Source organism: Acomys russatus, chromosome 5 (genome assembly GCF_903995435.1).
Source record: "Acomys russatus chromosome 5, mAcoRus1.1, whole genome shotgun sequence".
Taxonomy (NCBI): Eukaryota; Metazoa; Chordata; class Mammalia; order Rodentia; family Muridae; genus Acomys; species Acomys russatus.
Genome location: NC_067141.1, coordinates 62,910,395 through 62,938,388, shown reverse-complemented (window position 1 = coordinate 62,938,388; position 27,994 = coordinate 62,910,395). Strand labels below are relative to the sequence as shown.

Genomic DNA, 27,994 nt, shown 5'->3' with positions numbered 1-27,994 from the left:
CTTCCCAAAGTGGGGATGCGCAGAATCCTTTCAAGAGGTTTTCCAGCCTTAGGAGAGGGAGAGAAATGAACCCGGGAGCATCGTGAGTATCCCAGGGCCACAGAAATAATTTCCAGCGTCCTGGAGGAGGCCGGTCCCCAGCCAGACTCTTCGCAGGTGCAGGTGTGCTCTGGGTTCTGGATCCTGACGGGGAGAGGATTGCTTGGACAACGGGGGTCACGTTTCAGAGCCTCTGGGAAGCTCGGTGAGATGCCAAAGCTGTCCTCAGCCTTCCTGCCCCTCCTCCTCCTCCTCCTCCTCCTCCCCCCCAAGTTTGTTGCCCCTGTGACCTTTCGTCACCACCGCTACAACGACCTTGTGCGAAAGCTGTACAAGGTGCATAACCAATGCCCGGACATCACGCGGCTCTACACCATCGGGCGCAGTGTCAAGGGGAGGTTCCTCTACGTGCTGGAGTTCAGCGACCACCCTGGGATCCACGAGCCCTGTAAGTCTTGAGCAATTCTGGGATGTGTTGGGCAACTAACTCCCTTCCTTTACCGATCCAGAGACAGCGGTCGCCACGCCAATGGAGGGCTCCATCTACAGCGCATTATCTGCTCCTCCACCTGAAAAGGCAGGTGGCCCCACTTGGTTCTCCAGCGTCCCTAGACCCCGAGGAGCTGTGACCCCCAGCTCAGGGTCCAGTGCGTGCCTCCTTCCTGGGTTCTGTTTCCTCAGAAGCCCGTGGGTAAAGGGGGTCTTCCTCCTGCTCTCCCCGCCCCCACCAGTCTCTCTCCTGTTTCTTCTATCAGGATCCGGTGACTTGGGAACATAGCTGAAATAGTTGACTTCCGAGTTCTCCTGAGGGGTCAGGCGGATCCCTCCCGGGAATGGCAGCAGTCCAACACGGTGTCTTACAGAGAGTTTGAGGGTTGGGAGATTAGCTTGCTTTTTTGTTAGTTTGTTAGCAATCCGTGTTTCCTTCAAAAATTGGTTCATGACCAGCCTGGAAACATAAAAACTCATCTCAAAACCAACCAACCAGCTGAAAAAACTAGAAACCAGAGAAGGAAAAAACCAAACCAAACCAAAACAGAAGCACAATCCTTGTGTTCATAGATAACTCTTACTTCCATAGATTGACATCTCTCCTTCTAAATGTGCTATTTGACCCTCATTTGCATGTGACATCTCAAATGCAAAATGGAATCATACTGTAACCATTTTCCTCAGTCCATTGTGTCCATGAATACAGACAGCTCGATGGCATTATTCTTGGTTGTATAATATGCTGTTGCTGGTTTTGTTTTTTGTTGTTTTGTTGGTGTTGTTTTGGGTTTGTTTTTTATTTTAGTTTTTCAAGATAGGGTTTCTCTGTGCAGCCTTGGCAGTTCTAGACTCACTTTGTAGACCAGGCTGGCCTCAAACTCACAGAGATCTGCCTGCCTCTGCCTCCCAAGCGCTGGGATTAAAGTCATGCACACAACCACGCCCGGTTTATTGCCGGATTTTGTTAACTGCTCACATATTGATGAACACTGACAAGTCTCTAGTTACTTGGTTTACGGCAATGATGACATTTGAGTTTAGTCACATGACTTATTTCAGTTCCTTTACTTAAAGAAGCTCCCAATGGGTGTCCCCTCCTAGGGTTGCCACTCTGAACTCACATGCGCACTGTGGAAGCTTAAGGCCGTTGATGACTTTACCAGGGTTAACCTCTTTAGGCCACGCCCCCTTGTCGGTACTGCCTCTTTAAGCCACGCGCCCTTGTTGATGCCTCTTTGAGGCTGTTGCTGACAATGCAGGCTCTCACTGGTCTGTCTTTTTCCCTTGAGTTTGCAGTTCTTCCGTTTGCTCCTTACATTCCTTCATTCTACAAATGTTTACCCATCACCTATGAGCTAGAAGTACTTTGTTGGGGCTGTGGAGATGGCTCAGCAGTCAAGAGAGCGCTTGCTATTCTTACAGAGGCCCTGAGTCTGGTTCCAGCAGCTCACAACCACCGGTAACTCCAGCTCAGGGGCATCTGGGAGCCTCTTCTGGGCTCTGTGGAACACACAGACACATATACATATAATTTAATAATAAACCAGGAGGAGAGAAAGAGAGAAGGAGGTCCTTATAAAAAAAATAATAAAAGAGCTTTCGCAGCTTTGGAAGGTGCAACAAAGATTAGTGCAGACTTCACCCTAATGGGGCTGCATTATAGGGGGCTACGCCCGGCAATAAATGGGGCATTTGGGTAAATGCTTGGTACTGCACATGGGGCAAGAGCTTAAACAGGAAAGAGAGATGGGCCTGCTGTGCGGCCATCCAGGGGGAAGCAGAGGAAGTCACTATCTCCCAAAGTCTTCTCTGGCTGAGGTGGTGCTGAACAGAGATCTGAAGGGTCTCTGAGTGGGCCGGCATGACAGGCTAAGTAAAAAGAAACTGCAGCTCCCCAGCAGCTGGAGCCCAGTTAGCGTGTGTAGTTGCAGCAGAGGCCCGGCGGTCAGAGGCAGGTGGTTGAGAGCACTGGGCCCCAGGGAGCTCATTTGGGATTTACAAGCAGGTGGACGCCTTTGGCCTTTACTTTGAGCAAAGTGAAAAGCCACAGGAGAGTTTTAAAGATGGCGCTGGATGGAGGCCGATAGCCGTGGCTCCCAGCCCTGCTCTGGGAATTATCTGTGCCAGGTTCTACTGAAACAGGCAAAGAGCTGTGACAGAGATAACACTGTCCACACAGCCTGAAGATTCCAAGTCAGGCCCTTCCTTGGCCTTTACAGAGAAGCTTTGTCAGCCCCCGACTGGGGAGCTTGGGGAGCTCATGGAGCCACGCAGCTGCAGGAAATAAATAAATAGAAAGATTAGTTCCTTGGCTAACACTAAGTTCTGTAAAGGAAGCAAGACATGTGCCCAGAACATACAAGCACCACAAAAGGAAAGGCCATACAGGACTAACGTTTAACAAGAAAGCTCAAGCCAGCGCCTCGGACTTAACAGTGTTTGAACTGGACCTGCGAGGTCAGCAAGGCAACAGGGAGATGAACAGGAAGAGAAGCAGCCAGCCAGGGAAGCAGAAACATGCTGTGTAGGAGAACACTGGCAAGGTCTTTTGTTGAAAGGGGGGAGCACAGCTGTCTCACGTTAGTGACCCTAGAGCAGTGGTTCTCAACCTGTGGGGTCGTGACCCCCCTTGGGGTTACCTATCAGATCTCCTATATATCATTATTTATATTATGATTTGTAACAGTAGCAAAATTAAAGTTATGGAGTAGCAATGGGATAATTTTATGACTCGGGGGGGCGGGGGGAGGTCACAACAACATGAGGAACTGCATTAAGGGGTCGCAGCATTAAGAAGGCTGAGAAGCGTTGGCCAGAAGCTTTTACAGAACCTTACTTCTGACTTCAATTCACACTTAACAAGGCCAAAGGGAAGAGTAAGATCCCAGGCAGAAGCCGGGCGTGGTGGCGCCTTTAGTCCCAGCACTCGGGAGGCAGAGGCAGGCAGATCGCTGTGAGGTCGAGGCCAGCCTGGTCTACAAAGTGAGTCCGGGACAGCTAAGGCTACACAGAGAAACCCTGTCTCAAAAAACCTAAAAAAAAAAAAAAAGAAAAGAAAAGAAAAAAGAAAAGAACCCAGGCAGAAGTAGATTCCTTCCGTTCTCATGCAAGGCATGCCTTTCCGACTATGAAAGAGAGACTGCTCTCTGAGCAGCGTGCTGGGGTCTCTTTATGCATGTGTCCCCTCAGAGGGCATGACGTGCTCTGTGGGCTTTGGCCTCTATTCCACGCATGGCCAGGCAGCCCAGACAAGTTCCTTAACGTCTTCTACCCCCTCACTTCTTCGCTCTTGAGACTATGTGACCCACTCCACAAGTTTTCTGTTAAGATTACAATAACAAACATGAACAGCTAGTACACTTGGGGGCTCAGCAAGCGGTGGCCATCGTTATCCTATAGATTTTCCAATTGCAATTTATTTGGAAGAGGCTTGGGGATTGCTGGGAAGGACCTAATGAAAGTCTGAGATTTTCTTTCCTCTTTTGGGGGGGGTCAGGGTGGGGGTGGGAGGTGGAGTTGCGGGTGAGACAAGGTCTTGTGAGGAACTCGCTATGTAGCCAAAGCTGGCCTTGAACCCAAGGTCCTCCTGCCTGGCCCTTCATGGGCTGCGTTGCCTCTCTGTTTCCAGTGGAACCAGAAGTCAAGTATGTGGGGAACATGCATGGGAACGAGGTGCTGGGCCGCGAGCTGCTCCTCCAGCTGTCAGAATTCCTCTGTGAGGAGTTCCAGAACCGGAATCAGCGCATCCTGAGTCTAATCCAGGACACACGCATTCATATCCTGCCGTCCATGAACCCTGATGGCTACGAGGTGGCTGCCTCCCAGGTACGTGGTCCCCAGGGAGATACGTGAAGAGATTAACGCCATCTTAGGAAATGGGTGCCAGTAGACAGTGCTATGCCCCACTGTAAATATCGGGGGTGGGGGGGGGGAAGAAGGAAGAAAGAGATTAGGAAGGAAGGGTGGGTAAAACAGCTGGTGCAGGGGGCGCAGAAGCAAAGGGTTAAGGCTGTAGCACCCCTAAAGTGCTATGACTCTGCAGATGGTAAGTGTGGCCTGGGTTGGGAACCAGAGTGCTCCCTACACCAGTCCAGCTAACCTCAAGGTCTTGTTATGAGGACAGATGTAGAAATCCCTTGGCGACACCTCGTAAACTGGAAAATACTGTGCAGGTGTGAGAAGGTATTCCCAAATACCCACCTTCCTGTACTTTTAGACAAAGAGCACGAGCTTTCTCCAGATCTTGGGGTGAGGGATTAATTCTAGATGCTTCTTCTTCCTCATTTTTTTGAGGGGGAGGGGCTCTTCTTTTGGCCTTATAAGGCTTTAAATTAAACATGCTAGCCAAGCAACTCTACCACTGAACTCACCAGGCCTCTTTTTACTTTTTTGTTTGCTTTGGTTTTGGTTTTTGGAGATTCTTTTTCTGTGTATAGCCTTGGCTGTCCAGGACTCACTTTGAAAACCAGGCTGGCCTCAAACTCACAGATTTCTGCCTGTCTCTGCTGGGAAGGTGTGTGCCACCACGCCCGGCTCTCTTTATAATTTTTTATTCTGAAACAGGAACTTGAGAAATTGCCTGGGCTAGACTCAGACCTTACAAAAGCAGGTCTCTGCTTAGGACCCTCCTGACTCAGGCCGCCAGGTGTTCTAGGTTCATAGCTGTGCCGCTAGGCCTCGCATCTGTTTCTCTAGAGAGAGAACCATAAACCCAGCAGACGCCATGGAAGTCAGGAGCTTTCCTTAAGTCTTACTGGCTCCTCACTGTGACACCCGCTTTAGTCTTCTGATGTCCACACAAAAAGCTGCCATTGTTGTAAGGCTCGAAGTTTGAAGGACTTTTGTTACGGCAGCAGGTGGAATCTTTTACACCATTTGCTCTGTGATTTGGGAACCTGGGAACCTTCAGTTAGGTGATGTCCCTCCCTTCCTCTCCCCTTCCCTCCTTCTCTTCCTCCTCTGCTCCCTCTCCCTCCTCTTCCTCTCCTTCCTCCTGTTCTCTACGCCCTCTCTTTTTTCTTTCCCTTCCTCTCTTTTTGGCCCTGCTAGTGATGAAGACCAGAAGCCTCACACACACTAAGCAAGCACCCTGACACCGAGCCACAACCCCAAGCCCACAGATCCTTTCCTTGCCAGCCTGACTAATGGCCAGTTGTGTACAAAATCACCTGGGAAAGCCCATTGCTGTTAATATTGGCAGTTAAGAGCTACATTTCTGGGCTAGAGAGATGGCCCAGTGGTTAAGAACACTGGCTGCTCTTCCAGAGGTCCTGGGTTCAATTCCCAGTGCCCACGTGACTGCTCACAACTGTCTGTAACTCCAGTTCCAGGGGATTAGATGCCCTCACACAAGCATATGTGCAGGCAAAATACCAATGCACATAAAAATAAGTCTTTTTTTTTTTAAAGGAGCTACATCGCTAAACACAAAAAGCAGGGAGAAAACTCCTACCATAGAGGTGCCTGGCAAACTCAAAAGTCAGATACATGTTTGTACTGGAACAGAAATTATGTAGGTACCTTAAGGAAAAATTTTTAAAATGTCATATTTTCAGTGCAATCTAAGAATAAAATATGAGTGGGATGCCATGTAAAAAAGGAAACCTCTAAGAATGATAAAGATTCTTTGCAATAATTTGAATGACAGTACATCTCAGAGTTTCCAGTAGGAAATAGGATTGATTTACCTCACTTGCGGGAACATTCCCCTTCTCCAATGTCATAAAGTAATTTTAATCACACACACACACACACACACACACACACACACACACACATACACACACACACCTACCTGTGAAACAGGATTTCATGCAGCCCAGGCTGGCCTTGAACTTGTTATGTGGCAAAACATGACCCTGAACTTCTTTTGTTTGTTTGTTTTAAGATTTATTTATCTTATGAATACATATGAGTACACTGTCTTCATGCACACCAGAAGAGGGCTTCCAATCCTATTACAGATGGCTGTGAGCCACCATGTGGTTGGTGGAAATTGAACTCAGGACCCCTGGAAGATCAGCCAGTGCTCTTACTCACTGAACCATCTCTCCAGCTCAACCTTGATCTTTTTTTTTTTTTTGAGACAGGGTTTCTCTGTGTTAGCCTTGTCTGTCCTGGACTCACTTTATAGACCAAGCTGGCCTCGAACTCACAACAATCCACCTGCCTCTGCCTCCTGAGTGCTAGGATTAAAGGCATGCGCTACCATGCCGGCTTTTTTTTTTTTAAAGATTGATTTATTATGTATACAGTGCTCTACCTGCATGTAATGCCTGCAGGCCAAAAAAGAGCATAAATCTCATTATAGATGGTTGTGAGCCACTATGTGGTTGCTGGGAATTGAACTCAGGACCTTTGGAAGAACAGCCAGTGCTTTTAACCTCTGAGCCATTGATCTCTCCATCCCCCGACCTTGAACTTCTTAACCACAGGCCACCTGGTTTACTTCAGGGCCAGGGATAGAACAGAGGGCTCATGCTAGGCAAGGACTCTTAGTGCGCTACAGCCCCAGCACTAACGGGAATCTTAAGGCATCTCTCTTATACCACTTTGTATCTATTCATGTATCTGTCTAGCTCCCCATTGTACTGTGAGTTCCCAGGAGGCTGGAAGAATATCTCACTTAGCTCTTTTCCCAGTGCCTGAGGGCTTTGGCAGCAATAGCTGCGAACGCTGCTCCCTCGTCCTGATCTGAGAGCAGAAGGCAGAGAGCACACTGAGAGTGGCAAGAGTCTTTTGAAACCTTAAACCTCACCTCCAGTAACATTCTTTCTCCAACAAGGCTGCACCTCCCCAAACTCCCCACACAGCCACCAACTGGGGACCAAGTATTCAAATGCCAGAGACTTATGGGGACCATCTCACTCTAACCTCTACAGAGGGAAGAGAAAAGCAGAGCAAAACACACAGAAACACAGACACATTCAGGAGGCCAGGAAAGAGAGAAACAAAACTCTTAATATACATCGTGCATCTAGAAGCTAAGGACAGGGCCAGCACAGTGGCTCAGCAGGTAAAGTCACTTGCTGTGAAAGAGTGAGGACCTGAGTTCAGTCCTTGGAGCCAACATAAGGCAGAAGGCGAGAACTGACTCCACATGCACACTGTGCTGTGCATGCCCCACCCCCACCCCCAATAATAAATAAAATTTAAAGGATTGCCTATGACCACCAGAAACTAAAACAGACAAAGCCTTTGGAGAGTGTGACGATGGTGCCTGGGTTTTAAGCTTAACCCTTCACGTCTGGGAGAGACGTGATGCCATCAGCAACCTCTCGGTTTGTGGTCATTTGTTACAACAGCCATGTATAGGCATATACTGTGCCAACTGGTGGATGGATAAATAAAAATGTGGTGAACACACACCCCTCAGAAATGAGAAGGAAGGGAAGTACGTGCTACATGGGTGAATCTCAAACACAGACCATACGATCCCACTTACACTTACCGTGTGCAGAGAAGACGAATCCACCGAGACAGAGCACTGGGGTGAAGCTGAGTGGCTGAGGATGGGATAAGGCTTCTTTCTAGGGGGACAGAAATGCTCCAAAATTATGATTTTAATATAATTGTGCTGCTGTAGGTCCCATTCTGTGGGGCTAAAACTCATTGAATTGTATTCTTTGAGCAATTTTGTACAGCTGTCTCTAAAACTCTAGGAGTCACTCCAGTTAGAGCTTCTCCTGAGATGCCCTAGAACTTTGTGGTGGTCTAACGTTTGGCCCACCCAAGACGGACACTGGAAACGTTAAGGTGATAATGCTGCCCCATTTCACAAATAAAGCTGCTGTGCTGGTTTGAATGAGAATATCCCTGTGGGCTCGTGTATTTGAACACTTGGTTCCTCACTGAAGGTGCTTTGGTAGGTGGAGGTTATGGGACCTCTAGGAGCCTTACTGGAGGAAGTACATTACTGTGGGTGTGCTCTGGGGATTTATAGCCTTGCTTTATTTTCTGTTCTCTCCCATAACGTGACGGGCCAGCCGGCTTCTGCTGCCATGTCCTGACTTCTGGGCATTATGAACCCATCTTCCCTCCCTGTCTCCCTCCGTCCTTCTTTCCCGCTCCCCTGTCCACACTATAAGCGAAAATAAACCATGTTTTTCTTTTTGAGTTTTGTTTGGTTGGTTTTGGTTTTGGGTTTTTTGTTTTGTTTTTTGGTTTTTGTTTGTCTGTTTGGGGTTTGGTTTTTTGTTTGTTTGTTTTTTTCCTGTGAAAGGGTCTCTCTGTGTTAGCCTTGGCTGTCCTGGACTCACTTTGTAGACAAGGCTGGCCTTGAACTCACAGCGATCCACCTGACTCTGCCTCCGGAGTGCTGGGATTAAAGGCGTGCTCCACCATACCTGGCCTAACCATTTTTTTCTTAAATTGATTTTGGACATGGTATTTTATCACAGAAATAGAAAAGTAACTAATGCTGCTAATATCTTTAAAAGTTACACAACACTCTTGAAATATAGGACTCTGTCTTTTTTTTTCTTCTTCTTCTTCCTTTTTTTTTTTTTTTTTTTTTTCCCCCGAGAGGTCTCTCTGTGTAGCCTTGGCTGACCCAGACTCTCTTTGTAGACCAGGCTGGCCTCGAACTCAAAGCGATCCACCTGCCTCTGCCTCCCGAGTGCTGGAATTAAAGGTGTGCGCCACCATGCCGCCCGGCTAAGGCTCTGTCTTAAACGCTCAACTTTGCTCCCTTCATCGCTCCTAGAGCCCAAACACCTCTAGGTACCTGGCTGGTAGGAACAACGCAAACGGAGTGGACCTGAACCGCAACTTCCCGGACCTCAACACCTATTTCTACTACAACGAGAAATATGGCGGCCCCAACCACCACTTACCCCTCCCAGACAACTGGAAAAGTCAGGTAGGAGATGAGAGCCAGGAATTGGTCACCTGGCGCCCCCTGCAGGATGCTCAGCGGTGCAGGAAGCAAGCCCTGGCTGACTGCTCAAGCTGGTGGAGGAGAAAGCAGATGCTCCCTGACCTCACAGAACTCTTTCCTAAGCCTGTTTCAGTTGCTCACCATAGTGCTGGCCCAGAACTGAGACAAACAACAGTAGCCAGTATTAGCCCTGTTTCACGGTTACTATATTTCTAGGTCAAACTAAATTCACATAGCTGATAATTGAAGGAAACAAACACTTAAACCTAGACACGGGCTGGGGAGATGGCTCAGTTGATAAAAGTTCTTGTTCAACAAACATGAGGACCTGAGTTCGATCCCCGGGAGCCAGGCCAAAAAGCTAGGTGCAGGGCCAGTTGCATGGTGCAGGGCCAGTTGCATGGCGCAGTGGGTAAAGGGGCTTGCAGCCAAGCCTGAAGACCTGAGTTTGATTCCCAGAATCCTCATGATGGAGAATCCTCATGATGGAAGGAGAGAACTGACGCCTGCAAGTTGTCTTCTGACCTTTATACCAGGCTGCCGTGTGCATGTGTTTATGCGCGTGCTCACACGTGTGCATGAACACACACAGGCTTTCTGACTCATACTCCAGTGCTCTATTTGCTGATACTAGCACAGTTGTTTTCAACCTTCCTAATGCTATGACATAAAATTATCTTCGTTGCTACGTCATAGCTGTAATTTGCTACTGTTATAAATGGTAATGTAAATATTTGTGTTTTCCAGTGGTCTTAGGTTACTCCTATGAAAAGGCCGTTCCATCCTAAAGGGCTCTTGACCCACAGGTTGAGAACCACTGCACCAGACTGTTGCCAGAGAGTGCCAACATTTTATTTTATTTTAATATTTATTTATCTATTTTGGTTCTTCGAGACAGGGTTTCTCTGTGTAGCCCTGGCTGTCCCAGACTCTCTTTATAGACCAGGCTGGCCTTGAACTCACGGAGGTCCACCTGCCCCTGCCTCCCCAAATGCTGAGATGACAGGCATGCACCACCGTGCCCATCTTGAAGTCCAGCATTTTATTTTTTTGTTTGTTTGTTTGTTTGTTTGTTTTTTAAGTCCAGCATTTTATAAACAAGGTTTTCCTACTTGTGATGAGCTGGGTATCCAGCAACACCAGCTATAGCATGAGGTCCGTGGTGTCTAACTTCTGTCTTCTCCTCTTTCCTTCTGTGTGATCCTTTGCGTCTTAAAGCTTCCCTCACATCCCACGCTCTCTCACTGGGAGGCAGCATTTGGCAAGCCCTAGGCAATGCCAATGGTTCCATCCTGCTGAGGACCTAGTGCTGGCTGGGAACAACGTCGCTGTCAGCCCTGACTTTTCTCCTGTGTAGGATGGTTCGAAACACTCCATTTGTGACTATCTAGACTTAGAGACTGGGGGAGGAACGCAAAGCAAGGAAAAGCCTTTGCACCGGCCACTCCGGCTGGGGAGGGTTGGTGTTTTGCCCTTGAAAGTGATAATGCAGTGCGTAAGAGCACCTGCCGTTCTCACAGAGAACCCACATTGGACAGCTCACAGTCACGTGTAACTCCACTTCTCAGAATGTCTGATGCCCTGCGTCCTTGTGGACACGCCCCCACACAGACACACGTACCCACACATAATTAAAAATAAAATGATGTAAAAGTTATAATGACAGTTAGCTTTCTGGCTACAGCTGTCCTTTGGGTTCCAATTAAGTAAGTCAAAATAGCATGGTCCTACTCGAGGTATCTGGCTAGAAGAATGTCACTGGCTAATTTTCATTTCCTGAGGCAAGGTCTCACTTAGCATAGGCTGGCTTCAAACAGGTGTACTGAGGATGACTTTGAACTTCTGTTTCTCCTAGGCTGAGATTATAGTCGTGAGCCATGCTCGGAATTTGTAAAAGGTTTATTTTATTTGTATTTTTAAAATTGTGTGTGTGTCTATGTCTGTGTGTCTGTGTGGGGGTGTGAACACATTAGAAGTAGGTGTTCTTAGAGTCCAGAAGAGGGTGTCAGGTGCCCTGGAGCTCAGGTTAGAGGTGATGGTGAGCCAGCTGATGTGGGTGCTGGGAACCGAACTTGGGTCCTCTGTGAGAGCAGCAAGCGCTCTTAACTGCTGAGCCATCTCTCCAGCCCTATATTTTGATTTAGTAAACTTGTTTCTCTGAGTCAAACAAGATAATGAGCCTCCCACGCAGTCCTTACCCTAACTCTGAAGAGGAAAAGCGACAGTGAAGACTCTTATGCTCCTGAGAGAAGAGCCGTGAGAGGAAGGAGCCATGAGAAGCTGGCCTTTTGGAACATGAGGAAAGAAGTGCCTGCTTCAAGGAGCCTGAGCTTTTGGTCCTACAGCCACATGCCATAAAAGGGCAGTTTCGGGCTGGAGCGATGGCTCAAAGGGTAAGAGCACTGGCTGCTCTTCCAGAGGTCCTGAGTTCAATTTCCAGAAACCACATGATGGCTCACAACCATCTATAATGTGATCTGATGCCCTCTTCTGGCCTGCATGTGTATGTGCAGGCAGAACACTGTATACATAATAAATAAATCTTTAAAAAAAAAAAAAAAAAAAAGGGCAGTTTCTCTAACATAGGTCACACGAACAGCAGCGATCCCCTGGCCACGTACCCACCTAAGGTTGTGTTAAGTTCACCCTGTAATCTTGCACAATGGCAAATGGCCAAACATTTCTCAGAACGTACCCATTAACACACGATGTGTCTCTTCTGATTGTGTGAGACCCAGCTGTCTTCGGACAGTCCCCCTTGGAATGGAAAGACAGACCCTTGGTCCAGGAAGAGCCACTAACTCACTGACCCCAAGCAGTCACTGAGCAGGACTCTCTGTGAGGAGGAGAAGCCTTGGCAACTGGGTGATTTGTGCGGCAAGTCCAGTGGGTTCAAGATTTCCTTTACAAAGCTATGGCTCGCTAGCAAAGTGACAGTGTAGGAATTAGTACGTCTGATCTGTGACATGTGGACATGGCCTGAGCGCCATTAAAGTAGGTGCAGCAGATATGCCGGGATGAGGGGGCTGAAATCATTACTTCAAGCAAGTGGCCTAATTAATTAGAACCCTAAGTCTTCACAAAGTTGTCTTAGAAGCCCCAGCCACACTGCACTCAGTAAATGAATGAATGTATGTCTGTCTCTGTCTCTCTTTCTCTCTCCCCCTCTCTCTCCCTCTCTCCTCTTCCCTTACTGCTCCCCTTCCCGTCCTCCCTCTGTCTCCCCAAATTTGTGTAAAAACACACAGAGTTCTTGCACACTTCCTCTTCTCACATGGACCCTACCTTTGCTGCCATACCGTAGAATAGTACATTAATTACAATCCTACATTAATTACAAGCCTACATTGACCTGATCTCAAACTCAAAATCTAAAGTCTACAGTTCCACTGGTGACTGCCCTTGGCCTTACAGCTTCTATGGGTGTGGGCGAATAGGCTGGAAGTGCCCACCACGGACTGGTACAGGAGAGCTTCAGTACCCGGGGGCTCCTGTTGTGTCTTGCCATCCACACACTGCACTTTGGAAAGGGGTTCCATATATTTGATTTTGAAATCATCACCATAGAGGTCAAATTGGGGTGAACTGTCCCCACAGGCCCCTTCCTGACAGGATTCTCGAAGCAACACCACGTGCCAGCTTGGCCATGCCTTGGCTGCCAACCTCTCATGTCTTCACAGGTGGAACCCGAGACCCGGGCGGTGATCCAATGGATTCGATCCTTCAACTTCGTTCTCTCAGCCAATATGCACGGTGGGGCTGTGGTGGCCAACTACCCGTATGACAAGTCACTTGAGCATCGGTTCCAAAGCTCCTACCGTACCTACAATTCCCCAACACCAGATGACGAGCTTTTCCAGACGGTATGAAGAAAAGCAGCTCTTCCCAGAACAGGGGCTTGGGGCTCAGGAGACACGGGACCCCACAGCAAGAAGTTCACAGACAGGGATCAGACGACAGGGGCTGCTTGGGAAGGGCTGCCTAGTGGGTTACATTTTATTTCTGATGACGAGCCATAAATCCAGGAATGGTTAAATCAAAACATCTTATAATTGCTATGATGAAAAGAACCCTTAAGCTGATGACAAATGAGAATAAGCTTAAGAGTAATCACACTGTCCGTGAGTCTGTGGCGTGAAATGTGAATTTTGAGAGACTCTAATTTACATTTTTATGATGATATGCCTATTTTAATAAAAAATAGACCATGCAAATTAAGATTTAAATAAAACTACAAACAATAGAACAGGCTGAATAATGCCTCACTAGCTAAGAATTCTTGCTACTCTTGTAGAGGACCCCAGTCCTGTTCCTACAATCTGTGTTTGTTAGCTCAAAACCACCTGTAATGACAGTTCCAGGGAACCAGACACTTCTGGTCTCCAGGGACAACTGCACCCACATGCACATACCCACACAATAGACACAAGGAAACACACATATAAATTTTTTTTAAAAAGATGAATATAAGCCAGGCATGGTGGCGCACGCCTTTAATCCTAGCACTTGAGAGGCAGAGGCAGGCGGATCACTGTGAGTTCGAGGACAGCCTGGTCTACAAAGCGAGTCCAGGACAGCCAAGGCTACACAGAGAAACCTTGTCTCGAAAACAACAACAACAACAACAAAGTAAATTTAAGTGTGTGCCTCTTTTTCCAACATACATCCTTCAGCTGTCAAAACACACACATGTTCTACCTTACTCAATCTTTGATTTCTTTCTTTAAATTCAGCTAGAAAATGGTCTAACTAAATAGGACCTCCTGTGTGGTCTGATGTCATCTCTCCCTTTTCTTTCTTTCTTTTTTTTTTTTTTTTTTTCCCCTTTGGTTGATTGTTTTGTTTTGTTGAGACAGGGTTTCCCTGTATAACAGAGCCCCAGCTGTCCTGGATTCACTTTGTAGACCAGGCTGTCCCCAGACTCATAGAGACCCGCCTGCCTCTGCCTCTGCCTCTGCCTCTGCCTCTGTCTCTGTCTCTGCCTCTGCCTCTGTCTCTGTCTCTGCCTCTGCCTCTATCTCTGCCCTCTGCCCTCTGCCTCTCGAGTGCTGGGATTAAAGGTGTGCGCCCGGCTCATCCTTCCCTTTTCAACATGACAGATTTATCCCCCAAGAAAGTGGCAACACCAGAATACAGGGCTCCTGGTAGCAAGTGTAGCATCTGGGAAGCTGAGACAGGAGGACTGAGTTCAAAGCCAGCTTGGACAACAGGGTGAGACCTTGTCTCAAAACACCCAAGGGAGACAGGGAAAGAGGGAGGGAGGGAGGGAAGGAGGGAGGGAGGGAGGGAGTTCGAGAATGAATCCAAAAACTCCCAACTGTGGTCTGATCATGCTCACTTACATAAATGAACACACACTCAGATTCACATACACACACACACACCACCACCACCACACACCATCACTTCCTCCCCTGTCTCTGACACACTTCCTTGCACTGAAGCATATAATGCACTGTGTGTGTGTCACTGTGGCTCTTGGATTCCCCTAGTCTGGAGTCCAAGCCACCACTGTGGCAGTTGGGTGTGTGTCACTGGTCTCTTGGCTTCCCCTGGTCAGGAGTCAGAGCCACCGCTGTCACAGTTGGGACTTGCTCCTAAGCATCTTCTGCTGCCTTTTCTCTAGCTGGCCAAGGTCTACTCCTACGCGCACGGATGGATGCACCAAGGTTGGAACTGTGGCGACTACTTTCCAGACGGCATCACCAATGGGGCGTCTTGGTACTCCCTCAGCAAGGGTGAGCAGTCCTGGGAACAGGATGCGGAATACTGTAGAATTTTGTGTTTGGGAGGGAAATGGAGAAATAGAGAGCTCCCAAGCTGTCAGGTAATAGCCTAAGTGTGATCCTAAAAGACAGGGAAGGCATAATGCATGGTTTTATAAAACTGGTGTTTTATGTTGTAATCTGCTGGGGCATAGGAGAAAAATACTGAGGCTGAGTGTTGAAGGGTGTGGTCTCTGAGATCAACTCCGCTTGGAATTCATCTTGCCCCTGCACCAGCTGTGTGGCTTCAGGCTAATTGCATGCCCTCTCTGTGCTTTGGTTTCCGCATCTCTAAGCAAGCCTCAGAAATGTTGATGCTTTAAGGGAAGCAGTTAGGAATGCCTGGCCTCTAAGTTCTCTTGTTTTCAAAAGCACCATAGAGGTGGGCTTCAGGCAACAGCAGGTGAGCAGAGGGGCTAGTCCCCTGAGGACTCACTCATAGGTACCCTGACTACCAGCCTCCCACAAGAGGACTTGCTTTGGGCATTAGCCATTCATCATGAAAGCCTAGGGGGCTCTAACGGTGGGTGCACCCCGCCCCGTTCCCCAAGCCTCCCCTACCACCCCCTCCCCTGCCCCGTTCCCCACTCCTCCTCCTCCCCGAGTCCCCCCTACCCTATTCCCTGCGCCTTGTCTGGGACCCACTCTGGATAAATGTCTGTTGCGAACCCTGCGCTGTTAAGAATAGGGAAGAGGCTAGACCAGGGAGCCGTTTGCGTCTCTTTTTCCATACTCTGACACCCGGACCATCCTTATCGACAAGGGCTGAGCTGATGTTTGGTCCTGAGGAGAGCGCAGAGGAAAAAAGCCAAGGTCCCATTGTGTCCTGGCCCCCAAACCCACATGAACACAAAAGAAGATCCCAGCAGATTCTGATTTCCTTAACTTTGTGTTAGGAAGCCAACCTCCCCATCCCCTGGAATTGGAAGAGTCAGATACACTTCAAATCGTGTTTGTTTGTTTTCTCTCTCCTTCCCTCCACCCTCCCTGTCCTCTGAGAACGCATGGCCCAGGCCTCCTCCACTGTAAGCCAAAGCGGCACAGTTCTAAGATTAACAATGATTAATTAGGCCAATCACAATGATTGTGTCTCCTGAATCACAAACGCTAGGAGTAAGGTCCAGTGTTTAGCAGGATGGCACAGCCTTCCAGGGGACTCTAATGCATGGCAGGAAACCATTTACCCAGTATTAGTCAGGGCTCTCTAGAAGAACAGAGCCCATAGGATGAATATATATATCGAAGAGGAATTTATTAGAATCACTTAAAGGATAGTCTGTGTGGTCTAACAATGGCTGCCTTCGCACTAAAGACATTGAGGACCTGGCTCTAGCTAAGTCCATGATGTTGGATCTCTCTCTCCCAGTCGGGTGCTGACCACCTAGGGGATCCCTGGAGAGGCCCTAGTCTTTAGCTCATGTTGTAAGCCCAAAGAAGCTGGGTTCTAGTGCCAGGGCCGGAAGGCAGCATCGGCGACAGTGGCCGCAACAGGGTAGATGGGGTGGATGAACACGCCAGTGAGACACAAAGGCAAACAGGCAGCACAAAAAGCTTTCCCTTCCTTTTACCTGGGGTTCTGGCGGTGGACGTCGCCTGCATTTAAGGTGGGCTTTCCCATTTCAGGTGACTGAAAGGCTCCCACAGATGTTGCCAACAGTGTATCTCTTAGTTGAATCCAGGTCCAGCTGAGCTGACAACCAAGATTAGCCACCCTTCCCCCACTTCCTCCATGCTTTCTTATGTGCGCGTGTGTGTGGCCTGCGTGTATGCCTGTGTGCCCCTGAAGAGCCTGGTGCCCGAGGAGGCTGGAAGAGGCCATCAGATCCCCCAACACCGGAGCAACAGATGGTTGAGAGCCACCATATGGGTGTTGGGAGTCTAACCTGGGTCTTCAGGAGGGGCAGCCAGTGCTCTTAATTGTTGAGCCATCTCTGCAGCTCCCTGTACTCTTTTTGTAATAGCTGCTTGCTCCCATCAGAAGAAGTGGAAGTTGACTAAGTAGATAACTACTTTTCAGTTTTTATTGTGACAAAATATATTTACTACAGAATTTACCATCCCTGCCCCCTCCCTCTTTGGTTTTTGTTTGTTTGTTTTTGTTTTGTTTTTCTTTTCTTTTTTTTTTTTTTTTTTTTTTTTTTTGAGACAGGGTTTCTCCATGTAGCCATCCTGAAGTTAGAATTGTAGACCAGGCTAGCCCTGGACTCATAGAGATCCTCCTGCCGCTGCCTCCAAGCAGCTGAGATTAAAGTGATGTACCACCATGCTGAACACTTATATTTATTTTTTCCAGAGTCTTGTGCTGTAGCCCAGGCTGACCTGGAACCCGACAGCCCTGCCTTGTCCTCTGCCTGAGTGTCAGGATCACAGGTGTGAGGCACTATGGCCCTCTTTGTGTGTGATATTACACATGCAACTAACTTCATTTTTATTTGGTTTTTGTTTGTGGGAAACAAGTTTCCTTAGCACAATTTGCTGAATAATTTTTACCCTTATCAAAAATTATTTGAGCATGTGTGTATATATATATAAGAGTTTCTGGGCTCTGCCTTCCATCCTTTGGTCTAACTCCATCTTCTCACCAGCAGCGTATTGTTTTCATTAGTGAGCCTTTGATACAGAGTGAGGCATCCAGCTTTGCTCTTCCTCCCACTGCCCTACGGTTATCCTGGCTTTGGGGGAGGCGGATTCTTTGTGATTTCAGGTCATTTTACGATTATATGTCCAACAACCAAGAAGGATTTGAGCAGACACCAAGTTGGGTCAGGATCTTAGCCACTTCATATGTAAAGTTAGGGATATATATATGATATAAAAATTAATTAGGAGGCCGGGAGCAGTGGTACACACCTTTAATCCCAGCACTCGGGAGGCAGAGGCAGGTGGATCGCTGTGAGTTCGAGGCCAGCCTGGTCTACAAAGCAAGTCCAGGTCAGCCAAGGCTACACAGAGAAACCCTGTCTCAAAAAACAAAAAACAAAAACCACTCACCTTAAAATAAAACAAACAAACAAACAAAAAACTAGAAATCGCAGTGAGTTAGTTGGTCACTTTTGGTAGAATAGAAGAATTTTAATCCAAATGAATGTACAATATATGTATCAATCTAATAACCAGAAATATGCTGGAATATTAATTGTTAAATTAATTATTCACATAATTAAATAATATAAACACCCAGAAGAAACCAGAATATGGTATAGAAAAAAAATACAGATGTCTATCACTTTTCCACGAGTCAAATTTTCTGGGCCGTTTTCAGGTTATGGCTGTGTTCCTAGTTGTGGTGACAGACTGGAAGCCAGCCTTCTCCTCTCAGCTCTCAGGTCTGCAGAACGTCAGAGTTCACAGAGAAATGCTGCTCTCCTGAAAGCAGCACCTGTGTGCACTCAGCTAAGGGGCAGACAGGAATAAAAGGGACAAGAGAAGCCCGGGGCTGTAGAGGAGGCCCCTTGGGTAACAGCCCTTGCTGCATAGCATGAGGACCCGAGTTCAAATCCCCACCACCCTGGCACTTGGGGAGAGAAGACAGGAAAGTTATTGTACTTGTTGGTGGTGAACTTAATTAGCTCCAGATTCAGGGAAAGGCCCTCTCTCAAGGGAGTAAGGCAGAGAGAGGTAGAGCAGGACGGCGCGTGACGCATGACGCCTGACACTTTCCTTGAGCCTCGCGCGCGCGCATGCGCACGCGCACACACACGCAAAAGGGGAATTAAATCACGAACGGAAGAAACAAAGGATTCAGGTGACAAGATGAGCATTTATAAAGAAAGAAAGCTAGAGAGAGAGAGAGAGAGAGAGAGAGAGAGAGAGAGAGAGAGAGAGAGAGAGAGAGAGAGAGAGGCATGTGACCTGAGATTAAGGGGAAAACTTTGTGTAGAGTTAACAGCTGTCAAGAGGCAGAGAAGAAGGCGATGGATACCGTGGAAACGTCGTGACTAAAGAGAACGATGGGATGTGGCGATGGTGGCCACCAAGGCACGAAGACCTGTCGCTGCCTCTTTCCCTAGGAATGCAAGACTTCAATTACCTGCACACCAACTGCTTTGAGATCACACTGGAGCTGAGTTGCAACAAGTTTCCCGACCAAGAGGAGCTGCCGCGGGAGTGGCTGGCTAACCGCGAAGCCCTGATCCAGTTCTTGGAACAGGTAAGCGCTCATGTTTTGACGCTCATGGTTGCAGGAGAAGAGCTTCCAGTGGACTGGGGTTCCCACAGGCTCAGGTCCCACCCCAGCTCTGACTCAACGCCGGGAGCACTCTGCTCGTGGGACTTTTTTCCTTCCATTTCCTGGAGCACAACTGTTTGTCAAAAGCTTTATTATACGCTGGGGATTCTGGGTAAATAAGCATATATCCCTGTCTATATGGAACTGACATTCTAATGAGGATAGACAATAAACAAAATAAGAAGGTAAGTTCTGTAAAGTGTTAAAAAGAAAAATGCTAGCTGGGCGTGGTGGCGCACGCCTTTAATTCCAGCACTCGGGTGGCAGAGGCAGGCGGATCGCTGTGAGTTTGAGGCCAGCCTGGTCTACAAAGTGAGTCCAGGACAGTCAGGGCTACACAGAGAAACCCTGTCTCAAGAGACAGGGGTGGGAGTGGGGGGCAGGCAAACAGACAGAGTCCAAGGAGCCCTGGGGCAGTCAGGCCAGGTATCTAGAGCAGGGGCAGCCCCCCTGTCCCTCCACACACACAAAATAGATACAGTGAAGAAAAGCCAAGCTCCACATCTGAAAATCACAAGGATCTGCCGCCTCACACGTGTGCTTCTATGGCTTCTGTCAAACAGCAGGGCTGACAAAGCTAGGGAGGAGGTGAGGAGACCTGCCTCAGTGAGCACCGTCTCTGGGAGTGGAAAGTGGGGCCGCTCCTGTGGGAAACAGTGTGACCAAGCTGCTAAAATGTTAAAAATCAGGCTGAAGCTCAGCCCAGTGATAAAAACACTTGCTGAGCATGTGAGAGACCCACAAAAGAAACCACAATTAAAATAAAATTCTCAGTGTTGTTAAATCCCAAAGAAGTGAAATCAGACAGACAGACAGACAGACAACAAGGAAGGAAGGAAGGCATATTGTTCAGCCTTCAAAACTAAGCTCTACAGGACATTATGTTAAATGAAATAAACCAGTTACAAACTCAGATATGTGTGAGTCCATTACTTTAGATGGAGTTCTTACGGTCATAGAGACAGATTGTAGAGTGGGGGCTGGGACTGGGAGGGCAGGAGTTGGGGAGAGCATGGAAGGGATGGGGAGTTATAATTTAAGGAGAGCAGTTCCCGCGTCATCAGAAGAAGAGAGGTCTAGCGATGAATCCTTATGCTGGGCACACATTACAAATGTACTTAATAAACTGGAGTGTATAATTTACAGGATGGGTACTTTATCACAATTTATTTTAAATTCTCTGTGCGTGTGCGTGTGTGTGTGTGTGTGTGTGTGTGTGTGTGTGAGAGAGAGAGAGAGAGAGAGAGAGAATGTGTGTGGTGTCTGTATGTTTTTGTGTGTTCCTGTGTGTGTGTCTGTGTGTATGTGTGTGGTGTGCGTATGTTTTTGTGTGTTCCTGTGTGTGTGTGTGTGTGTGTGTGTGTATGTGTGTGTGTGTGGTGTGTGTGTGTGCAGGTGCATCTGTGCCATGATGTCTGTGTGGAAATCAGAAAGCAACTTGGGTTCTGGGATCAAACCACTAAACTATCTCAATAGCCCTGACCACAATATAAAGCTTCTAATTAAAATAAAATGCAAGATCAGACCAGCAGGGCCTGGAGAGATGGCTCGGGCGGCTGGGAGCACTGGCTGCTCTTTCAGAAGACCTGAGCTTGATTTCCAGAACCCTCCTGGTGGCTCACAACCTTCCGTGACTCCAGTCCCAGGGGGCCTGAGGTCCTCTTCTGGCCTCTTTTTCCGGCACCAGGCATGCACGTGGTATATAGACACACATACAGGCCAAGTACCCAAATGCATAAAATAAATAAATAAATAAATTTAAAGGATTAGATCAGCAGGGTTTGGAATGGAAGCCAACCTGAGGAGCAAGGCAGAGGGTCACCAGCTGGGTAGCTAATGGGGACTGTGGCCTTACAGGCCAGCACAGGAGCCTAAGGCCTTGCTAGGGCTTTGAGAAGAAAGGCAGTGCGATTGGACTGAGCCTCTACAGGATCACTCAATCTACTGAGGAGGGATTATGGGGTTGGGCAAGCAGTGAAAGGCTGTTCTGCAGGGGTTTGAGAGATGGCTCAGGGGTTAAGAGCTCTATCTCCTCTTCCAGAGGACTCGGGTTCAATTCCCAGCACCCACATAGCAGCTCACAACCATCTGTATATAACTCCAGTTCCAGGGGATCGGACACCCTCACAGAGGCACATGCAGGCAAAACACCAATGCACACAAAATAAAAATAAATAGATAATTTTTTTTTAAAGCTGTTTTACAGGCTGCTGCCACGGTGTTAGTGAAGGTGCACCGTGAGGACCCGTGGGGAAGGCCTGAGCCTCCCGAGCTGGGCGGATGCTCTGTGACTCTAACTCTCCGTGGCCTCTTCCCCGCAGGTTCACCAGGGCATCAAGGGAATGGTACTCGATGAGAACTCTAACAACCTCACAGGGGCTGTCATCTCTGTCACGGGAATCAATCACGACGTCACCTCAGGTAAGAAGGGACTTTCTGCTCCTTGTGCCCTTCAGTAGAACTGGGGACCAGTTTGTCAGCCCCCAAAGACCAGCAGGGACATCAAGGGCACTGGACGTGAGACACTGAAGGAAGAAAGGGGACCAGAAACGGGAGCCCCCCAAAAAAGGAAGCATTGCCTCAAGCAGCCAAGATGTCGATAAGGAAACTTGCTTCTGGGGTGAGCAGGTTCTGAGTGTAAAGGAGCTGGGAATGGCGGAGCTCCTGGTCAGAGCCCAGGAACCGCTGTGAAGACAGTCTTGTTGGGAGCATTTCTGGGCCTGACGCTATTAATAATGATGGAGTGACACAGGCCAGGAAGGACTGTGCCACTCGTGTCTAGCCCCCCTCTGGTGCAGGCATTTCCCACGTGTGTGGCAGGAAAAGCGCCTAGATTCTTCCTATAGGCTGGCTTTGAGGCAAGGTGGGCAGTGGAGGCTAATCTTGGAGCTGCCTAGAACCTGCTGGAAGGGTACTGGCTTGGATTGTTTTGCAGTTGCTATGGTAAAGTACTCTGAAAAAAAGCAAGTTAAGGGAGAAAGGGCTTGTTCTGGCTCATGGTTGCAGGGTCCAGGCCATCATAGTCAGGGTCAGGGGGTCAGAAGCCTGAAGCGCCTGGGGGAACTCACAGCCACAACAAGAAACAGAGCGGTGAGTGTGTGCATGCTGGGACTTGGTGCCTTTTCTCTACTTACACAGCCCAGGATCCCAGCCAGGGAGTGGTGTCCCCTACCAGTGGGTGGGCGCTCTCACCTCAGCTAAGAGAGTCAGGACTCTTCACAGGCATGCAAGGCTCACCCCCTAGCTGATCATCCCCTAACTCAGGCTAACTCGATCACTCACCACTCCGGGAGTTTCTGTATGTTGGTTTTTCACCCTTGTTTGTTACCAAACACTTCACAGTTCTGGACTGTGCTTCACGCCCTTGTAGGTGGTTCCAGAGCCTCTTCCGTGACAGGCTTTTTTAAGGAAAAGGCGGAGTTCTAAGAGTGTTGTCATCTCAGTCTGGCCAAGATTCAGGAATCTTCCAGGCCAGAGGCTGCGCACAGGAGCGTGCAGCACCATCCGAGAGAGAGCACAGGCTTCTGGGTGTGGTTCTTAACCATTCAAGCCACTGTGGGGAAGGTCTCTAAATTGACAGAGCCACTACGGATGGATACAAGAGATAGGCCCCATTGTCGGTATTCACTGCCCAAGCTAGAAGTCAGTCCCCCATGACGTTGCCTGTGCTACCTAGCAAAGCACCTGGTGTTGCTCTCAGGTGGAGGCAGATGTTGGCTTTGAAGAAGCATCTAGAAACAGAGCTTTTGTAACACATTTGCTAACTGCCGCTGTTCGTGTGTGCCCCCAATTAAGACAATAACAGTTTCTGGATGTAACTTCAACAGTCCAATACATGCATAATAACACGCTGCATTGCTAAATGATTTTCAAGTTAATTACAGGGCTGGGGCGTGGCTTGGCAAAGCACTTGCCTGACGTGCTGGAAGCTCTGGGTTGAATCCTAGCACTGAGTCAGCTGGGCATGGTGGCACACACCTGTAGCCTTCAGGTCATCCTAGGCTGCAGAGTGAGAGTCAGACCAGCCTGGAACACATGAGATCCTGTCAGAGAGAGATGGGGGGAGGGGGCGGGCACAAGGCGGGGTAGAGAGAACAAAATTTTAGGCACATAATATTATACTGCCTGTATCATTCTTTGTTTTCTTTCTCACTGTATGGTCCTGGCTGGCCTGAAACTCACTATGTGGACCAGGTTGGCCTTGAACTCACAGAGACCCCAGCCTTAGCCTCCAAAGTGCTAGGATTTAAAGTGTGACTGTCACACCGGGTTGCTTGCATCCTTCCTTATTGAATGTATTTGCTTCTAGTATTTATTACTGTTTTATTAGTTTATTTATTTTATGCATATATCTGTATGGACACACTTGTGCCACAGTGAGTGTGTTCCAGGGATCCAACCCAGGCCCTTAGCTTGGTGGCAAGTGCCCTTAGCTATCAGCCATCGGACTGCCCTTTTTTCTTGGTCATTTGTTTTCTGAGGCAGCCTTGAACTCCTGATTCTCCTGCTAGATCCAACATGCTCAGCTCCTAAAGGGAAAAAAAATTTAAGATTTTATTTATTTTTGGTGTATGTAACTGTGCCGTGTGCACGCAGTGCCCAAGGAGGCCAGAAGGGGGCATCTGAACCGTCTAGAATGTCGTGTGGGAGCTAGAAACCAAACCCAGGTCCTCTGCAAGGGCAGCCAGTGCTCTTAACTGCTGAGCCATGCCCACTTTTTACTGGGCACGAATCAATATTAGACCCAAGATCTAGAAAGGACAGTAGTTTGAGGCACAGCACAGTGGAACCTTTCCAGAAGAGTTCTTCTGAACGCTTTAGCTCCTCATAGATTTGATCACACTATGAGAAAACAAAACAACAACAACAACAACTGGCTTGTGGTCATCTCAAACCTCCAGCTCACTTTCTTAGCCAGGTTCTGTGTGAATTAGGTCTGAAGTCAGCTGACTGAGTTACCTCCTTCTGACCTTTAGGTGAACACGGGGATTACTTCCGGCTGCTGCTTCCCGGCACTTACTCTGTCACAGCGAAGGCACCAGGGTACCAGCCAAAAACAGTGACTGTGACTGTGGGGCCTGCAGGACCAATGCTGGTGAGTCTGGCTGGGCCTTAGCCTGATCCTTAAATGTCACCCCGAGTCTTAAACCACCCATTGCTAGAGTCCTCTCTTGACTTCTCCTGGTTCATCGCCTTGACCCAGCCTGTCTCTCTCATCCTCTTCTTCCTCTGTAAATTAGTGCTAACACTTGGTCTTTTAGGTTTCTATTGCTGCAAGGAAACACCATGACTAAAAAGCAATTTGGGGTGGAAAGGGTTTATACTTCTATATTGCTGTTCATCATTGAAGGGAAATGGGACAGGAACTCAAACAGGGCAGGATCCTGGAGGCAGGAGCTGGCTCAGAGGCCATAGGATGGGGTAGGAGGGGGTGCTACTAACTGGCTTGCTCAGGTGCTTTCTTACAGAACCAGGACCACCAGCCCAGGGATGGCACCACCCGCAATGGGCTGGGCCCTCCCTCATTGATCACTAATTGAGAAAATGCTTTATAGCTGGATCTCAAGGATGCGTTTTTCTCAACTGAGGCACCTTCCTCTCTGATGACACTGTCTTGTGTTGAGTTGACACACAAAATCGGCCAGTACACACTTCCTCCTCAAGGATTGCTAGGACAAAGCACAGGCCCATAGATGTGCGCAACACAGATCTGCTTAGTAATTGCCGCCCCACCCCCACCCCCACCCCCGCAGATTGCCTTGGCGGCACCAGCTACTTTCTTCGGTGCCATGAACAGGGATTACCACTAGGTGGCGCTCTGCAAAAACCATCTGTGCCCTGTGGTCTCAGGCTCACCGGCCCCTGGCTGCCACCAGGGAGCAGACACTCCCAAGTTCTCAACTGTCCGAACTCTCCTTTATAGATAGGACAAGAAGCAAAGGACCATTCACTTACAGCCTGGAACTTTTCATTTTAAATCCTATCAGCTTTGAACCTCAGAGAGTGAAGGGGTGTGGATGTCAACCCTTCGTGCCCTCGGGCTGTGCTTCTTTTAACATGCAGTACTCGGTACCTTTTGAGCAGTTGCTAGGCATCAAAAGCTGTATAAGAGCTTACCAGAACTACCCAATTTAACCTTCACAGCTCCCTGTGAGTACCGCCCAACGAGTGGATGGTGGGAGTGGGATTCACCTGAATTGCAGGGACTCACACTACGCCCTCTGCCTGTTCTCGGACCCCTGTAAGCCAACAGAGCAAAGAGAGCTTCGGGAATTTGAAAAATTCCTCTGACACCTCACAGGTCATCGCCCCACCCCCACCTCCCACACATTTTCTTTCCGTGTCTGTGTGCATGATGTATATGATACGTATGAGCACGTGTTGGGAGGATGAGGGCGGACGTGCCCTGACTGAGGTGAGAGGACAATTGCAGTTGTCAGTCCTTGCCTGCCACCTTAACTTGAGGCACCGTCTCTTTGTGGTCTGCGGCTGCGCAGTGTGTGTGCTGTAGGCCAGCTGGCCTGGGAGCTACCGGGGGTCACTGGGATTATAGAAACACACCGCTGTACCTTGCTTTAAGAGGGTGTCGGGGATTCAAACTCAGGTCTTCACACTTGTATGGTGTTTTATACTGACAGGGTGGGGGTGAGAGTGGGGGAGGGGCGGGGGGTTGGCCTGGGGGAAGGACAGCCTATCATCACGCAGAGCCCCATTCTCAGCCAGCCAATCCCTATTCTTCCCTATTCCACCCTAAAATCAGAAGCCCAGCAGCAGGCACATACAGAAATGATGCGCTGTTGTCAAGCCTGTTCACTGCCAAGCACAATCAGCTCCACAGCATTCTGAGTTGTGCCTATTTTGAAGTAACCCCCTGCCCCCGCCCCCGCCATATCCTTCAAATAAACTAGCATAACCCTTCCTTGTGTCAAGCATAACCCAGTGGCACAATCTGTCATTAGGATGTAACATGCAGAGACAGTAGCGGCTCCCCGTCTGTTTATTGATTGCGCTACCGTTTAACTTGCTTCCATTTTAATTTTAGAGCAGCTAGCCACTTGCTTAAGGAAAGAAAAAAAGATGTTTACTAAAGGGTTTTTGTGTTACGTGATGAGGATTAAAATGTTCCTCCAGAGCTGTCCTCTGCTGTCCTCACCTCCCTCCACATGGTGGAGCCTTTCTCTGTCCTCTGCCCTTTCCTCCTCTTGTTGCCAATCTCCTCTCTTTCCTCCCTTCCTTGGTTTCTGTATTTACTAAATGGGAAGTAGGGAATAGTTGGCTCCGCCTGGCCTCCCCTTTATAGAACTAGCAAAAAAAAAAAAAAAAAAAGGCCTGGCTGCAGATTTTCATGGAAACTCAGTGGGGTGTTTTTAACTCCCTGCTGCTTCCGTGGTTCAAGCTATTACAGGGAGGGCTTGCCAGGGAAGCCCCAGGGGAGGGTAGTTAGGACTCAGGGTCACTCCCGTCTCTTTTGCCACCACACCCAGTGTCCCACACCCAGGCCAGAGCATCTTTCCATTTGTGCTCTGTGGCTAGAGGACAGCTGTACACAGCCCTTAGAATATCACACAGATGCCCATGGAATCTTGGGCTTAAGAATCCGGGGGGGGGGGGGGGGGGGGAATGTGCTTGGCGCACACCTTTAATCCCAGCACTCTGGAGACAGACGTAGGTGGATTTCTGTGAGTTCAAGTCCAGCCTGGTCTACAAAGCAAGTTGTAAATAGCCAGAGCTCCATAGTGAGACCATATCTCATGAAGAAGAAAAAGAATGTATCTAGGCAATGTTTGTCATCTCTTCTGTCCCTGTTGTCAAGCAGTGTGGCAGAAAGTAGAGACACTCTACAGCGAGCAGGAGGAAAAAAGAGATTAAGACTCCTTCACCCCTTCAATCATCACTCTTGCCCTAAACAGTGTATAAGTGAAAATGTCATTGGAGATGTACGTAGAGTTTGTTGCTAATATATGTATTAAAAAACCATACATGTAGTCCATCCAGCTGCCACACACTTTGTGTCACTGGTGTTTGGTTCTGTCCCATGCTTGAGAAATAATAGCCATATCTACAGGACCCCACCATTAGAACCTGGAGCGATGGGGAAAAGCCCAAACGGGAGCTTAGCTTCTGCCTTGCCCTTGCAGGTCAACTTCCAACTCAAGCGAAGCGCGTCTCAGGCATACCCTGTGCAGAGAGCTCCCGGCCGAGGACAGGGAAGCCGGGCAAAGCAGCCCCGGATACCCCGAACGAAAGACCTGGCAACAAAGCGCCATTGTGGCTCTGCCTGAAGCCCAGCACCCAGAGCCACACACAGCAAGGCCGGGTCCCTGCTCTCAAATCCTGTGGCCATGCTTTTATTATCAGGGACATATGTACACATAGGCACATAGAGAACAGTTCCAAGTGTTTCTCTCTGTCCCAGGAGCAAGCCTTTCTTAGGCCAGCATTAAAGGAGTCAGAACCTTCTGGAAACTGATGGCCACTGTACATGCCTCCTCCAGCAGGGTTCTGGAGAGACCTTCTTTCTGGGAGTCTGGTTTGGGTCCCCTGCCAGTGTGTACTGGATGCTGAGACAGGTTCCATCTGTCTCCAGAATCT

The 27,994-nt window shown here is 48.6% G+C and overlaps 1 protein-coding gene across 1 annotated transcript; it reads left to right on the top strand.

The window, feature by feature from the left end:
* On the top strand, positions 1 to 27,984 carry Cpn1 (carboxypeptidase N subunit 1). The gene is made up of 9 exons (XM_051146615.1): positions 1 to 487; positions 4,160 to 4,356; positions 9,236 to 9,391; positions 13,090 to 13,272; positions 15,036 to 15,147; positions 19,185 to 19,324; positions 21,724 to 21,823; positions 24,379 to 24,497; positions 27,541 to 27,984. Exons 1-9 carry the CDS (start codon positions 250 to 252, stop codon positions 27,682 to 27,684), a joined length of 1,389 nt encoding a protein of 462 aa, XP_051002572.1. The 5' UTR covers positions 1 to 249; the 3' UTR covers positions 27,685 to 27,984.
* The last annotated feature ends 10 nt before the right edge of the window (positions 27,985 to 27,994 follow it).